The sequence below is a fragment of the Chlamydotis macqueenii genome, chromosome 1 (genome assembly GCF_036417535.1).
Source record: "Chlamydotis macqueenii isolate bChlMac1 chromosome 1, bChlMac1.mat, whole genome shotgun sequence".
NCBI classification, from domain to species: domain Eukaryota; kingdom Metazoa; phylum Chordata; class Aves; order Otidiformes; family Otididae; genus Chlamydotis; species Chlamydotis macqueenii.
Window position 1 is genome coordinate 10646554 of NC_141556.1, and position 17344 is coordinate 10663897.

At 36.5% G+C, this 17344-nt stretch overlaps 1 protein-coding gene and 1 long non-coding RNA gene across 3 annotated transcripts in view; one reads left to right on the top strand and one right to left on the bottom strand.

Annotated features, from left to right (window-relative positions):
- The window catches only part of PCLO (piccolo presynaptic cytomatrix protein), a 371716-nt gene that overhangs the window by 284425 nt on the left and 69947 nt on the right, over positions 1-17344 (top strand). For both annotated transcript variants that reach the window (XM_086745649.1, XM_086745658.1), the window contains exons 11-17: positions 1061-1169; positions 1756-1823; positions 4525-4736; positions 9607-9657; positions 10525-10655; positions 12304-12330; positions 16059-16152. In XM_086745649.1, the coding sequence (XP_086601775.1) occupies positions 1061-1169; positions 1756-1823; positions 4525-4736; positions 9607-9657; positions 10525-10655; positions 12304-12330; positions 16059-16152 (692 nt within the window). The remainder of the gene's footprint in view (positions 1-1060; positions 1170-1755; positions 1824-4524; positions 4737-9606; positions 9658-10524; positions 10656-12303; positions 12331-16058; positions 16153-17344) is intronic.
- On the bottom strand, positions 13265-14084 carry LOC147601970 (uncharacterized). Its single transcript, XR_015258272.1, has 2 exons — positions 13585-14084; positions 13265-13458 (listed from the first exon to the last, which is right to left on the bottom strand). It is a non-coding gene; the product is annotated as an uncharacterized LOC147601970 (long non-coding RNA).

A 17344-nucleotide genomic window follows, 5' to 3' on the forward strand; every position in this document is an offset into this window, starting at 1 on the left:
TCTTCTCCCATTAAGTAATTTTTTTCCACTAGAGCCTAAGGCTTGAATTTTGACATATGTACATTAGTATGAAGTTGATCTCTTTGGAGTCATCCTTATGACTAACTGGTTCAAAATATAAATGCAGTTCTCAGAACCTGAGTTGTAACTCCCAGATATGTATCTACAGTTTGCTTTTTGTAAGCGTTTTACTGTAACCAAAAGATTTCTCATCTTATCAGAATACACCTCGCATGATTTATAGAGGGATTGACTCTGTAAGTACTGAGCTTAAAACTTCCTCATAGCGATACCTTGCTCCATACAGAGTCTCCTGGCTCAGTCCTGGGACACCTCGAAGACCCAACAGATTAGATCACTATTCAGTATTTTTCAGCCTGGTTGTTGTAGCTCAGTTCCTGTCTTCCATAGCAAATTAGCTTCAGCTGTTTTGTCACTTTTTCATGAGAAAAGATATGGAAGAAAAATTTAAACCTGAATATTTCCAGACTGATGCTTGAAATGTGGAGATACCTTGTTCATTTGAAATCAGTTAGCCCAACGGCTTTCATCTTGTATTTTCTTAAGCGACAAAGTAGAGAAAATATATTTGAATTACCGAATCACATTCACAAATTTAGTCCCATTTTGAGGCTCAGCTTCTTAGCAGCAATGTGTCACTGTAGGGAACAGTTATCTTCCAAGACCATGGCTGGCCAAGAAATGTCTGATATAGAATGCTTTGTTTTCTTGCCATGTTGGTAGGTGTGCATGCTTTTGATATTGCAAAAGTTTTTCAATATCATGCAACCCAGACTGTGGAGAGTGCATGTATAGTTTGAATCAGAAGAGAATTAATCTCCTGACTTGCTTCAACAGGTAAGTCATAGCTGATGGGACAGTAACATTCAACCATCTTATCTATGTGGAGTGAAATATGCTAATTTTTCACTTTGCTAATATGTTGTGCCGTTTAAGCAACATTCACTGAATGTCACATCAGATCGGCTTGTCAAAGCAGTCTATCTGATGCCTTTATCAAAATACGAGCACCTGACCTCATGTTGTTTTACCTTCTTAGGAATGCAGGTGCTGGAATGGAATGGCATCCCTTTGACTGGGAAAACTTATGAAGAAGTCCAAAGCATTATTATTCAACATAGTGGGGAAGCAGAAATATGTGTAAGACTGTGAGTTTTTCCCCATCTTTCTGTTTCCATTTTTTTTGGCTTTTCATGGCTTTTTTTTTTTTAATTTACAGTTGTTAAGGTGGAACCTTTGTTAGCACGAGACATCAATGTAATAATTAGCAAGAGTTCACTGTGAGCGTGGGAGGTTTGTTTGGTCTTTTTTTTTCTTTCAAAGTCTTAAGGAAAGATAAGCTGAGACATATGTTAGTGATTATACTTTTATGAACAATTATATCTCCATTGTCAGGCCACAACCTCCTCTCATTGACACACATACAATTCACTGAATTTACTAGGGTTAGAAAAAGATGGTAATTTAGCACTGAAATCCGTATCCTTTAGATGAAAGTCGTTTAAGCAACATGAGAAATGTATAAACTTGCATTCAGTCCATTAAAGATTTCACCTTAAAAGAACCTTTTCTTCTCAGCTCTTTAACAACATTGCAAATATCTATCAGCTAAGAAGGGGCTATGCTTGGGAGCTGCTTCTGTCATGAACCACTATTCATTTATCTACTTGATAAAATAATGAGGGTATGAGAAAAGAGTTTCTTTTGTCTCAGGCTTCTCATCGTTTTCTTTAGGGACCTGAACATGCTCTCGGACTCTGAGAATCCCCAGCACCTGGAGCTTCACGAACCCGTTAGGGCAGGTGAGCAACAAGCTGTTACTTTGATATTGTAGGACTGGATAGCAGCTGAAAATTGGATATGATGCAAGCTAGGATATTAGCATTGTAAGCTCAGGTGTTACATCCCAGATCTTGCCATGGGCAGAAGGGGGACCATGCCTTACATAGAAAGCCAAACTTTTATTGTTAGTTATTATTAGCCCAGTTCAATTCATACTGGCAAAATCTACTCTATCTAATGAATGCAAAGAAAATCTCAGTAACAATACTGCAGCTAACATTTGTTATCCAGGGAAAACCTCCCACTAGCTACCCCTTCATCTATATATGCCGCAGAAAACTGTGGCATAATGGTCCCCCCTTGGGCAACTTCTCTGGGCCCTGCAGGCAGAGCTTTCACTCCAGGGGCACTGCAGCAAGTCGACAGTGTCCGGAGGAATTTGCTGGGAGGAGTGTGATGTTTGCGGTGAGGGTTTTTGACTCCTCCTTGCTGGGAGGTGAACAATGTTGATTATTCCTTCCTTTCCACTTCAGGATCTGCTTGAGGCCTTTTTTATGTTTTCTTAGCATGTCTTGCTCTTTCCTCACTGGTCAGCAGCTCTGCATTGCATATGACTTGACTAGATGTCATACACTTTCCATGTGGTATATTCTTATTCTTTGTTCTTTTTGTTGCCCCTAAAATTTGTTTTGCCCAGCTCCTGAGTTTGCATCAGCTTTAGTAACTGACCAGCAAGTTGCTGGTATCCCTAGGGCCTCAGCTATTGTCCTGTGCCCAAACCTTGCAGCACTCTGCTGTCACCCCAGGCCTGTGCTGCTAGAAGCTGCATTATTAATCCAGAGTCAGAAATACTTCAGTCCACGCAATACAATTACTCTTGCACCTTTATGTATCAAAGTTATTAAGAATTGGCATTATACTGTACAATTATACAAGGTGAAGTGTTAACTCAGACAAATTAAGGTCATAGCCATCTGGACATTAGACAATTGCTGTTGTAGCCAGACATGCTAAAACAAAGCTCCTAGGAAACTGTAGCAAATTTGAATAACACACAAGAAGTCCTAAGGCCTGTGTTAGCTTTATACAAAGCTTGCGGCCTGCTATTAGTGATGAATATACAGCATTTACTAGGACACAAGGCTGCAATGGGAAGTACTTTGTGTGAAGTTTTGTTTTGTGACTTCTAAGATGGCAGTGCTTTTGGAGGGATTCCCTTCTAGTCAATCAATACCATGACTGCAGGCTCTAATCACAGTATTAGTTGTATCTAATCTAATTTGAACCAACATCCACAATCTTCCTAGTAATGCAGCCCTTCAGCAAGCTCAGTGCAGATTAAAAGAGAGTACTATTCATCTTCTCAGATGTCCGTTCTGAATTCTGTGCTATTGTGGCTGCTTTTTTATCAGTAAGTGCACAAGTTACCTGGATTAAATTCTCCATTTTCTGACCATGTAACTCTTCCCATCTAATCATATACTTACCATCAGGCTACCTTTTGTTGAAAATAGACGTTACTGATATTAATTGAAAGTTAACACTGAGTCTGAGAGAGTTTGGAGGCAGAGCTACCCACAGGTTTTTCTCAGTGAGCAGATCCAAACACCAAAGGCGTTCATAGACATTAAGATTGGCCTTTGAAAGAATGGAAGCTCCATTTTTATTAATGGAGAAAACTCAAAGTGAGAAAGAACAGAAATAAAAGTAAATTGCCCCATTCTTGCTTCCTCCTAGTCTAGCAATCTTCTAGTCATTTGAGTTGGAACAACTCTATAGTGTCCCTTCTGACAGTCAAGTCATGTCCTTCTTGCCATCACCTCCAAGGTTTTGCAGGCTGTTTGTGTTTTGGAAAGCAAGAATCTCCATTCCCTCTAGAAAGAAAAAATAAATACAACCTAGCAGGCAGGACAAGGCTAACATATTGCCTTAAAACTTCTGTACTTCTGAGAACCTGGGAACAAAGCTGAGCCTAGTATCCTTTTAAGTCTACATATGTTAAGGCACATATGAAACTTACTTGACCTCATCACTCTATTAAATGGAGATTGCCATCTACAAAGGATAAATTCTCCCTACTCCTTCCTGGGCAGCAGGGAGGGCAATCAGACTCCTACTAGATGTGCTTCACATAGGTGTGTGTAATAATGAAAGATGAATCAGGGCTTTTGCTTTTAATTTGTTTTCATTTTATTGTGCTTTGATTAATTTGTGGTGCTAAAGTTTTGAGCTCCTTTTATCTTTATTTTTTGTATAAATTACTTCAGGAGCAGAATTCAGTTTTATTGAATGTCCAGTTGATTAAAAAAAAAAAAAAAGTTGAGATTAAAGCTTGTTACAACAAATTTCAGATACTTGGTGAAACTGGACCAGTTCCAAACAGTGAAAGTTAACACTGGCCAATCTTTACAACTGTAATTTGCTCCAGTATGATTCAGCATGATCAGCAAGGCCTGTTTTTCTTCAGCTAAAGAACAACCTTCTCAGAAAGCTTGTGAGTTGAGTAACACTAGTTGATATAGTGTTGAGTAGAAAGATTGGAATGGGGATGTTGATATTGTGGGGGAGAGGTCTATTTTTATAGGTTATTTTTGACATCTTTATGGTATACAAGCAGAAAATATAAAAATTTGTGAAGATCATTATCCTGTCTGTATGACTGCAAGATGGATTTGAATATGCTAGCAATTATCAATACGAAGCTCTCTTACTTTAATCCAGTAGATAAAGCGAAGTCCCCAGGGGTTGATCCCAAGCAGCTGGCTGCAGAGCTCCAAAAGGTTTCTCTACAGCAGTCGCCTCTGGTTGCTTCCTCAGGAGTGGAAAAGGGATCTCATGTTCATTCTGGAACCACTTCCGCCACCTCCAGTGCTGTTCCCAGTCCTGGTCAGCCTGGTTCCCCCTCAGTGAGCAAAAAGCGGCACAGCAGCAAGGTAAAAAAACTTCTCAGTTATGCAGCAGTAACATTTTGATGACAAGAAGAAACTGCCTATTTATCTTCTTTAGTGTAGCAAGAAATCACAGCACATATTGATGAGTTAATTTCCATGACGGTAATTAGTGTTACTGTTAAGATATAGAATTTGGACACAAAGAAAATTATGCAATTTATCCAAGGTTGTAAAAGATTGAGCCTTCTTTGAAAATAGATTTCTTGAAATTAATATTATTATTTTTGAACAAAATAATTGCCCTTTTCATTCTTCATTGTTGTTGCTTTTTAAGAACGTCCTATATGATGGTGAGGTACTAGTTCCACAGAAGAAGCTGGTATTACTAAGACAATAATTTGCCTCTCTCTGCTAAGCTACTGCTTGAAGTGTTAAAAGCTATGAGTAATCATAGCAACATTACACATTTCTCTGAAAGCCAGGGAAAGAATTAAAAATAAATTTACCATCAAAATGTGTTTTGTCACTAGCTAATTCCTGTGAACTTGTTAAATGTAATTTCTAATTTTCTTTGCCACATCCTGTCCATTTCTCAGTTGAACTTTGTTCTCCTTGTGCACCCACTTGCACACCTGGAAAAGGCAGAGTGGGAATTTAGTAGCATTTTTTCACAGTTGGAATGGAAAACTAGATCATAATGTCATCTGTCATATTTTTGCTTTTTGTATAAAAAAGTTAACACATGAGGTGAAAATCAATCCTGTGAAAACTGCATTCGCTTAAGTAATTTGCAAGATAGATAAGGCCGATTGCTATCGTGAATATTCAGCTTCTCACTGTCTTACTATTGGAAGTGAAACTTCACATTACAAAATTATGTGCTGTCTAGATATTTATTTCTCTGTATCTTTATTCCTCCATGAAAATGTCAAGTTCCTACTGCATTACTGTTATGTTTGTATTTTTGTGCTGTTGAGCCATGACTGTGATTTGAACTACAAATGAGTTAGGTACTGTACAAACAAAAACCAGCAAATGCTGCTGCTCATTTCGGATACCTCTTCAATAAGCTTACATAACTTTCATGTGAGGGGAAACAAAAAAATCTCTTCCATACAGTAATTTAGCAAAAATTGTAAATATATTTACTGATCAGTTTGCTTTGGATAGTAATTCTGTCTGGCCACAATTCCCATAGACTTTTTATGAGCAAATTCACATCTATGAGGTACAAGTTAAATCCACCTGTTGAGATTTACTGCACCTAACTTCAGGGATCTGTCAGAATTGCATAATCATCAGGGGTATAGCTGGTTTCATTACACCTTGCTCTGGATATTGTATACAACTATGCATGAACTAGTTTGCCATGTGCCTTATGTTTACCAGCGAGAATAATGCACTTCTGAAGTTCATGGGACTGGATGAAACCTGCCACTGAAGTGTATCCACTGCATGGAAAAGAGAGGGCAGGGCTTTTACTGCAAATGTCATTATCTACACTGAGACCCCTTTCATTTGGTTCAATGAAGCAAATGAAAGCTCAATGAAGCTCCTAAATTCACTGCACAGTGTATGAAGATCCATAAATCTTTGATGTACAGTGTACCTTGAAGAAGTGCTTCTCTCTGTCCACATGAGAAGATTGGGTTCCCAGCTTTGGCACTGTAGCAGGTCACCTAAAGTTAGGAGCATAAATTTCATTTCTTGCTTCACAGAGGATTTAGTAATCTTTTATGAAAATTCAGCTGGAGGCTAATAAAAATGAAACAAAAAATTTATTAAAACTAATGCCTTTATGTGGGGGATGCAAATGTCAAAATGAATCAGGTAAATATCGGGAAGATTCTTTTTTCTGAAAATCCTGTTGAGAGGCATTTCTTTCACAACAACCGTAGATCTTGTTGACTTGTATAGTTTCTGTTCATTGACTGCAGGCCAAGTTTATAATGGTGTTGAGCTCTCTTAGAAGAAAAAGCTACTGCTCAGCTTTTCTGGAACAGCACTCTGCCTTGGGCTGACAGCATTTCTAGGCAGGCTGCAGCCTTGCCAAAGTGTCGTTGCAAACTAAATATCCAAACTGCCTAGATCTTGGTTTTGCTACTGTTCTTATTTTTAGCAAGTAAGATTTTTTTTTAAGCTTTTGTATAGGATATACACTCCAGAAATGTTGTAGGAGACTCTCTGATATTCTGCAGTGCCGATTCTCTCATATTTAATGCTTCATCCCACTACTACGGAGCGATAGTGCATAGCATCAGAGCGTGGCATTAACAAGTTTCACATCGTGGTAAGGACAACCTTCTCCAGCAGATGTGATGGCATTACAAAGCACCAGCTCTTACACAGGGCGTGTGAGTGCCTGCCAGGAGTATCAAAAGAAATGAGAATGAAATTAGATCAGCCATCACAGGAGAGATTTAACCTTTGAGAGCCTTGATCTGACTATATCCTGTGCAGACCTGGTTCTTTTGTAATGTAAATGCATGATCATTCTACAGTGCAGATTACATCCAGGATATAAATACTCTCTAGAAGCATTTAATTGTCTTAGTATCTTGAAGAATGGATTGTTTTTCTAAATCCTCAGATTCTTTAGCTCCTGGAGAAGTCAGCAGTTAAACGCTTTTCCTTCTTTTCAGACTAATCCTCACTGTGGCCCTGATAAAGAAATACACTTATTTGCATCTTTGCCTTTCAATCCATTTCCAGCTTCAAAGTTGGCCCAGCTCTGAGCTGGGGGTTAGACCAGATGACCTTGGGAGCCTAAATTATTCATGTTTCTTTGAGATATTTGGGTAGTTCTTCATTGTCAGTTTTAAATCAGCTTGATGTCAGAGAGAAAACAAAATATTTAATATGCTGAATCACAGTCTTATAAATGAATACAGAGATTTAACAATGGTATAGAAACATAAAATACACATTTATTTTTATAGACAAGTAGATGACAGCAGGTTAACTTCACAGCTAAAGGGAACGCCACTTTAACCATCTTTGAAAGTCCCCGTACAAATTCAGCATGCCTATTCCCTTTTCTCTGAACTCCTACAGTATCCGTGCTAATACATTCTGTATTATGTGATACTTGTAGTGAACAAACTTATTATTTTTGCTATTTGAACCTCTGTAAAATTAGAGCATTTAGACTATCCGGCAGTGATTTTGTAGTCACAGCACAGCCAACTCCATGTTATTTTATAGCACTATCAGACTGGGATCAGAACTATTAAAGTATACTAAAATCAATTTGTAGAGGTGAAATATAAGAAATGTAAGCTGTTTAAGCCCTACTTTGAAAGTTTGCATGATGCTCAGGTAGGTCTTTGTCTTTGGCAAAAGGAGTGAAATTATCTCTTTGAATATTCTTTCAAGGACCAAATAAGTTTTAAGAGTACTTTGCTCTCAATCTAGAATATCATTTAAGAGTCAGAATATTTTATAAACTTTTCATGATCTATGTTAGCTGTTAGAGGGATTATACTTCAAAAGCTTTGTAAGCTACCAAGAAATAATGATTTAAAATTTTCCATGAGAATTAGTTTTGAGAGGCACGTGCATTTCCAGAAAAGGCAACTTTTTTTTTTTTCTTCTGAAAAAGCTTGTGTTCATAAAGAAACATATCTAGAAGGCAGGGTAAAACATGTAAAATAGATAAAAATAAGGCAACATAAGACAGTAACTATAACTATATAACAGGCAGATTTGGGCTCTTTTTCTCCCTTGTTTTATGTTGCGCTAGTGTTTGGCTGAGATTTTTCTAGTTAGTTCTGGTCTGCAAATCTGAGTGATAGAGGGGATATTTCTTCATCACAAACCTGAAAAGGACAGTGCATCACCTTAACTTCAGGCTCTGGTCTAGGAGATGTAGGCTCTGCATTGGCCTAATTTAAAACAATTCATATCCAGCATCCTGAGAAAATCTCTAAGGATTTTTTTTTTGATAGAATGGCAACACAGAAAAAGGCAGATGGGTTTTACTCTTCTCAGAAAGTGAAAGAAATCCTAATTACACAGAATAATGTATCAGGCTGCTGGTCACATCTGGTAAAACAGGAAGAGATGACTTCCAGATCAGTCTTCAGAGAACAGTAGGTTTGTCCTTGTTTACATCCTTTGTTTTCTGCTGCATCGACCAAGGAAGCAGATGTGGAGAGAATGCAAAAATATTCAAATTCTTCTACAGAACCAGAGAGAGCTTTCATGCTTGACTGATGGCATGCACATTAGAGGTGGGTCCAGGGTGGCTCAAGGACACTACCACTTAACAGAACAGCATATTTTGGAGAGTCCAGGATTTGAAGCAAATGGTGGTATTATTTTCCAACTGCTAACAAACACGTGGGAAGAAAAAGGGGGAAAAAAAAGACACTGAGGATTTTATTGCTTTTGTCAGCAACCTAGAGAAGCTCAGTGATAGAGAACAGAGAGGGAGAGACAAGATTATACAGCATTGTGAAGGGAAGGACAGAAAATTTAAATTTAATGTCATGAAAGTCTGGGGAAGAATTCAAACATGAAGTGATGTAGCTGAATTGATTTTCAGAAAACACAGAATAAAGCAAAAATTATATGAGATGGCTTGCAATTGTGTAATTCACTTATAAACATCACTCAGTTTTAGTACCATTCTTTCCACTCTCTCTACCCGCTTTCACCTAAACTCAATTTACAGTAGTGTAACCTTTGCTTTTCAATAGAAATATGGCTGTGTTGAAATACCATAACTATTAGTTTTAAACATACAAGTTGGAGATAATTAAACATTTTTTTAAAAATATGTGACAATACAGCAGTATAAACCACAGTTGTTAAAAAAAGTTAACTTTTAAAATCTATTATTTCCAGTATGCATGTGTGTCTATTTGTGAGTGTTTGTCTATATATTTATTTATGTATTTTAATCTGGCAGCCCACTGAAACTACAAAGTCTGCTTCCCACCCAATCACTGGAGAAATTCAGGTAAGTGTGTAGGTTTTGCTGTGTAAATTGTTTCTGTAAAATAGCTGTTGTAAAATCTCAGTTAATTGACTTCTTATTCAACTCCAGCCCCTTGAAATGTCGCTACTGTAAGCCCAGTGCTAGGTTTTAACCTCTCTCTTTAATATTGGCTTGTGAAATATAAACAGAAGAATGGAAAATGCTACCATTCCTGAAGGGCCTTTGGGCACTTATTGTGGTTTACTTCAGAAATTCCCAGACTCTCTACATTTAAGCAAAGACTGCTGTGGGTTTCTCACAGTGCAGTGGATTCATTTCCATGCAATACCAAATTGTGGTTCTCTAGTTTTCTAGTCTAGTTTTTGACTTTAGTCTTTAAAAATAGTGGAACTGGGAGCAGCAGAATAAACAAAGCCTAATTTCCTATAGGTTTCTGTCTTTTGTTTCCTTAATTCATCCCTCTCTCCTATATTAGTACTAAGGGTTCTCCCATAGTATTATAATATCCTTCTCAGGCTCGGGCTCCAGGTAGTCAGAATTTCTGTAATTCCTATTTAGTAAGCTGGCTACTGCTTAGAGTAATATCAAGGGTTCAAATTTAATCTGCTTTTTCCTGACTGGAAGAGATAACTTCTTTTTTTTTTTTTTTTTTTTTTTTTTACCTATACTGACAGACTTTGAAAGTAAAATTTGTTTCAAGATCCAACATAATCATCTAGCACCTCATTCTAGTCAGGAGAGAGAGACAGAAACTTCTAAAATGTTTTTGTTTCCAGCCAAAGTAAAGGTCTAAAATTCATTTTATTCAAAGGATTTTGGAGAGGTATTGAATCATTTAGGAAGTAAAAAATAACAAATTATCTGACTGTGTTTTAATGCATTCTCTAGCTTCAAATCAACTATGACAAACACCTTGGCAACCTTATCATCCATATTCTTCAGGCAAGAAATCTTGCTCCCAGAGACAACAATGGCTATTCTGACCCTTTTGTTAAAGTTTATCTTCTTCCAGGGAGAGGGTAAGTGTAGGAGAAATTTTAACCTGAACTTTCTTTTATTTTGGGTTTGTTACTTGTCAGTGTCTCACACTGAGAGTTATTGATATAGAAAATCCAGGTACAACACCAGGAAAAATGGCAGATTTTTAATAGAGAGGTTTTAGAGAGGTTTTTAATAGAGATCGTACTCCCAGGAGAATGTGCATCCTTTGCTAATGATCTCAAGGACTTTGTGATCATTCCTGTAGGTTTTTTTTTTTTTTCATGTTTCCATTTAAAAATCATAATGCATGAAAAAATATGTATTAAAAGTACAATAGGCTCTAGTGAAATGTGCTAAATATGTGTAATACTTTCTGTAATATAGAGAGCTACATGCTCAGATTGAAATAGAATTGTTGCTTCAGCTCAAAACATTCTCAATTTGGGACAGTTTTGCAAACATGCAGAATTACAATATCTGAGATAAATTTAAGGTTGTAGTATAATAACAAAGGTGAGAAAAACTAGACAGAAAAGATTCATTCCATGTGATTTTTTTTTTTTTTTTTTTTTTTTTAAGAGCTGAGATGTGATTTTAGAAATTCTGGTAATTTTGTATCTGGTGACTATACAAATCACTAATCACTTTTTCACAGACCCTTGCTTTCTTAGATTCTGTAATTATGAATAGCTCATTAGTGTTTCCTTTAAAAGATATGTTTCTTTATCAGCAATATTATAACTCTTTTTTGTGCCCTAAAAGTACAGAATGTGATAAGTATCCATTAGTATACATGGCTATAATAATCCTGCTAACTTCAGTGACACAATAATATATCTAAAGCTGATGGATCAGACCTTAGATTGAAAAGAAAAATCCTGCAAACTTCTCTGCTTGTGTAATCACACTCATCTTAAGGCTCTTAGACTAGGAGCTCGCAACTGAAAATCTGTATTTCTGTTCTATTCAAAGTAACAGGAAAGTGGATGCTCAGGTCACAGTTCAGCATTTGGCATATGGACAAACACTGCTAAAAGCACATGAATGGTACAACTAAGGGCATGCATATTCTTTTGTAGCTTGGTAATTCCAGCTATACAGCATTCAATACTGTCCAGTGGCACCGGGCCCAAAACTATTACTGAATATAATGGGAACAGATCCTAAATCTCAAGGGGCTTTTTAATGCACCTAAAAGTATTGTAAAATACTTGTCAAATCAGTCTTACTGGAAATTTTGCAGGTACATTCACTGATGTGGAAATAAGGCTTTGAACTAGGAAGATATTCACCCAGCAGAGGTCTAATCCAGATCCAAATATAGATTTAAACTTGTGGCCAAGTTATGAAGAATTTGGATTTTAGTTTTGTTTGGGTTCATTATTTTAAAACATGGCAATGTTGCAGTCTTTCATGTAACTTGAGGCTTTAGTGAATAATGAAAATGAAGAACTTTTCAGAAGTGCCAAACTTGTTTCTGAAAGCAGAAACTTGAATTGCTACTGAATAGCTTTTATCCGTAGTTCAGTCCATGCTAGACAATGACTTCTTCCTTAATGCTTCTATTTCCTTTGATTCTAATCCTAGAAACTACCCATTATTCACATGTTTTCTTTCATCTCTGTTCTCATTTTCTCTCACACTGCTTCCTCTGTGTTCCTAACTCTGTAAATGCTGGGTATGCAGACAAGTCATGGTTGTCCAAAATGCAAGGTAGAGTGTACTATCTTCCAATTTTATTCTTTCATTTTTATGTGTGCATGATATTATGATAAGCCTGTGCACTGAGCTGTAGATTTCTCTTGAGATTTGATGACCTGCAATTGCAGCATGGTTTGGCTGTGCATTGTCTAATGAATTCCATTTCCAGATCAGAAGAAACTGGAAGCAAGTAATTAATGTTCCTCGATGCAATACTTTTCTAGGACCAAACTCTGATGACAAACAAAATTTCTTTTGAAGTCTGGAAGAATTTACTTCAGAGATATCTGAAAATTCATTCTAACTCACTGAAAAGTTGAAAAATAATTAACTGTGAGCATATCAAGACTTTGAATGGTGTTACTGCCAAGAGAAGCAAGCACTGTTTGGAAATGAAATTGAATACTTTTTTATCTACACCTTGTGCAGTGTGTAGACATTAAAGCCAAGCATAATTCTAGATAATTGCCCAGCTAGCTTTAAAGCTACTTGGCCACATAAATGGCTATTTGTGGTAAACAAAGTCAAATTTCCAGTTACTGAAATTACTAGTGTTTTGTTTGTCCTGCAGTTGGAAACATAAGGCAAAACTCCATTCTCAAGATATGCTAATTTCAGTCCAGGCTAAGTATAAAATAATAGTTACACCACCCTAATTCTAAATTAGTTTAAAAGTAGAAACCTGACCAAACAATTCAAGAGATTAATTTTAATAAACAGATCTTCTCTATCATCAGCCTGTTTCTTCATGAAAAAAATACTTAATGAATGTGTTTAAATGCCACATTTTATATGCAGTTATTCTATTATAATTCTTCATTGCACTTTCTGATGTATTGGGTACCAATAAATAATATTCAGGGAAGTACAGAGAAATGATAAAGAAAAGAGTAATGCAGTTTGTATATTTTCACATAGAATGAATGTGTGAATTTCTAGGTATAGACTGGTTTAATGAATAAATTTTATTAAAGCATCTACATCTGTTAATCACAATTGTTGGGGGGAAGGTGCATCAGTGGTATGAACTTAATGTATTTGCCAGATCCGTCCCTTCAGAGGTCCAGAAACCTTCAGCTGTCATCCAGCTTAGCCTGGGTCTTCACCTCCTTAGAAGTCGTCAAGGTCTCTTGATTCCCTCTGCAACAGATACAGACCATAGGTTACAGGAATGCGGGCTAACGCCACCCTTGCCAGTTTAGACCCAGATACTCTATGCACTTCAGTGGAAATACTCAAGAGTTACCATGTTAACAACACAGTTACCTTTTGTCGCTGCCAGCTCTGAAACTCAACACTGCATGAATCACCTTCTCACATATTTCTGAAAAGAATCAGAAACTTTGAAAGGGTGCTGAAGTTGTAATATTGTAAAACGAAATCCAGGAAAGGAAAGAGAATGTCTTGGTTTAATTTTCTTGATTGAGTGCGCAAAGGGTCCTTTCCTACTTTCTTCAAAAAGATGAAAGTATATCAGTTCCTCAAAACCGGTAGATCATACAACATTTAGTCAGGCCCAAGCTGTATAATACTATCCTGGCTTAGTTAAAGTAAGAAGTAAGTGGGCTATTCTGGGTGTAGGAGGAGTTTGGGTAAGTTAGGATTTCATTAATAGTTGATCAGAATAGACAATCTGAGGAGTACTTTGAGCCCAGAAAGAGATATGCTGCCAGTCTGGCTGTCACTTGCACATGTCCCATGGCAGTTAAATCTCATTAATACTTCAAGTGATGCAGATGCTTTTCTCAGATCAGAGAGTGGGAAAATAAGGCTACTGAGGTGCCTAAAAAAAAAAAAAAATACATTACTTGAATAGGATTTGCCAAAAAAATCTAGTTTTCAAAAGGATTCAGATTTTGTATTCAAGCTTTTCTTCCATATGCAAAGAAATAACTTTGTGTGAGTTTCTTTTCCTATGCTTTTGATTCCCCTAGATTTTAATTCATTATTTTCTTACTGACATACAAGAAAAAAAAAGAAACCTTTTTTTCAAAAGTTTTAAAATATACCATTGTATGCTGTGGCTGACAAAATTGATTGAACCTTGGAGAGCTGCTGCTTTCTTCTCATCAGCAGAGGTGGACAGATACTTTGTTTCACAGGTCCAAATGCCCTTCACATTTTTCAGTAAACCGGAAGACAATGGATAGCATGTTTTGCAAGAAAATAAATGGAACTGTGTAGAATGACTAAAGCAAAATGTAAGAGTAAAATTAACTGCAAGTGCCTTTCATTAAAAGATACCAGTCTAGAAGGCAGCTTGGATATGGCAACTCCCTTTTGGAGAATAAGGCCACTACACACTTCAGAATAAATAGAGGGGAACACTGCACAGTACAACTGAGTTTGTAGAATTGAGTCTTCTGGTGCAGAAGACTCAACAGTGACATATATCGTATGTCAATATGACATATGTCAGTAAAACACGTGTCTTTCATGTAACCTTAATTCAGACCTGCTCCAAGCTGGTACCATGCACGGTACACCATTAGTGACTAGCTGATTAAAGGAGCCCCTGGAGTGCATCTTCTGAGTTACTCTCATATGAAAGGAATCTATTTCATTAGCTTTGAGACCATGCCACAGTATGAACCAAAACACAGTTCAATCAAAATTTAGAAGTGACAATCAGCAGAACAGCACATTATCAAAAATTAATGTAGGGGAACGATAAGATAATTTAATAGAGCAGATACAGGTCATTCTGTGGCATTTGGCCTTAGTGCTGGAGAAAAATCCTGAGCACATTTATTTAGTAATAGATACAGCATGTAAGTCCTTTAATGTATGGGAAGTTTGAACAGAAGACAAAGGACAGTTGACTTATTGACTGACAAAAAGAGGTTCTTTACCTTATCTCTTGTTGGCTTTGTTCAGTTTTCAAAGTATTAAAAGCTTCTCATGTTCTCCTACTCACCTATTTTGAGATGTCCATTAAAATTCATATTAAATTAAAAGTAGAATGGAAGCAAATCTGACATCAAAGCTTACAGAGATAGACAAATCCATATTCTGTTAAAGGGTAGTATATTGCTTTCTCCATACCGAGGACATGCATAATACAATAGAAAGCACTACTGATTCTTCTTAAAAACAGATTATGCAGCCAAACTTTTTATTCTTGGCTGTTGATAAAAACAATCATGAGCTTGATGCTCTTTTATGTTTGTTTACAGTACAGTTAGAGGTATAGGCAGAGAATAGGATCAATAAGAAATTAGTGCTTCTGTCATTAACAGAATATTAGTTACCCCATGGCATTCATTAAACATTCTTGTGAGATGGAACTCCTGTAATTAGAGACTGTAATCTATAAATATAACAGATTCATGCTACTTTAAAGTGCTAATAAGAGGATGGTCTTGGAAAAGAAATCAATGCATTATCACTTCAATTAATAATCAGAGCCCAACATCTACAATGAGAGAACAAAGCATTGGTGCATGTGCTGACTGATGTTTTATGTTGAAACAGTTGTAGACAGAGGTAGCCTGCTGAAGAGTCAGAAGATGTTTTAAAAGACCACGTCAGTAAAGCATGCTAATGAAAAAAACCCAAAGGCTGTCATTGTCCTCTTGTAACCCTGAGCTGTTGCAGAAATGAGGGATGCAGTTCTTTTCTTTTTATGGTTTGTGGTTGTGAGTGTTGGTTTTTTTTGGTTGTTTTTTTTTTTTTTGCATTAGAACTGAAAGAAACAAAAGAACACTAATGTAATGTTTTCTTCCTTTGTTCAAATTCAGTGCTGAGTACAAGCGGAGAACTAAGTACGTACAGAAAAGCTTGAATCCTGAGTGGAATCAGACGGTCATTTATAAAAATATCTCCGTGGAGCAGGTGTGTGACTGGTAGTACTGTCCAGTGCAATTTACTGCTTTATTATTTGTAAGGCCTGCAGTGCTTCCTGTGAAGGAAGCAGTGCTACTGGCAATTCTGTGAAGTCCTGTAAAATATTGCCAAATTTAAGGAAAATTTGGAACTATTTCCTTGCCTCTGATAGAGCTTACTATACCAATACTGTTCTTTTGTCCCTTCTACTCATAAAAATGGTAATTTGTGGGGAATACACTCGTAATCATGTTGTAAGTATAGATGTAGCGATTTATAAAAGTATAATGGAATGCAAAAAGGAAATAAGACATAAGTTTCTGAAGTAGATGCAGAAATCACTGTCGCTCTTTGTTCCAAAAGCCATGCAAACTCACACAAAACATTTCATATTCAAAAATATTTCTAAAATGTAGAGATACATTTTTAGATTTAGCATCATTTTACAGCAATGTGCTTGAAATATTAATCACTTGAAAAAAAAACTTAGAAGATATTTTATTTCCTCATTATAGAAAGATTTAACTCATATCTGGGAAAGAAGTCTTTGGAAATCTATAATCAGACCCTTTGTTTAAATTATGAAGTATATTTTACAGAATAATGGATCTGTATGCAGTTCTGAATCTTTTTGCCTTTCTTAGTGTTTTGCTCTTGATACATTCAACTTCACTTTTCAAGGCCACCTAATCTTTCAGTACTTCTTAAAAAAGCCCAGAAGAATCAGACACTTTAGTGAATAGGTTTCCCAATGCTTTTAATATAATTCTCCAGTATGACACCAAGATCTCAATATTATCTTCCTAACTTAAAATCTGGTTGTTCGTTATTCTTGTTCATTGAAAAGAACATAGATTAAGATACTAATTTTTGTATGAAGCAAAACCCTTCCACAGAGAGACTTACATGATTGCTTATGCAATCTACACATCTGAACTTAACAGGCAGTAGCTCAGATTTACTTCAGAGGTACCCTGTACTATGTAGTGGTAATGGGTTTGCTTGGTTTTGCATGCTGTTTCATGTAGACTTGCATAAATTGTAGCTCATTGACAGTGCAAGCATCAGAAAAAAAAAGAACCTATCACGTTTGTCTAGCTGCAATATAAACCCTGGGTCTTCTGAGTTTTGTGAAAAGGTTTGGTAAGTCTTAGCAATATTTCCAAATGGAGTTTTCCACTTAAAAAAAAAAAGGTTCTTC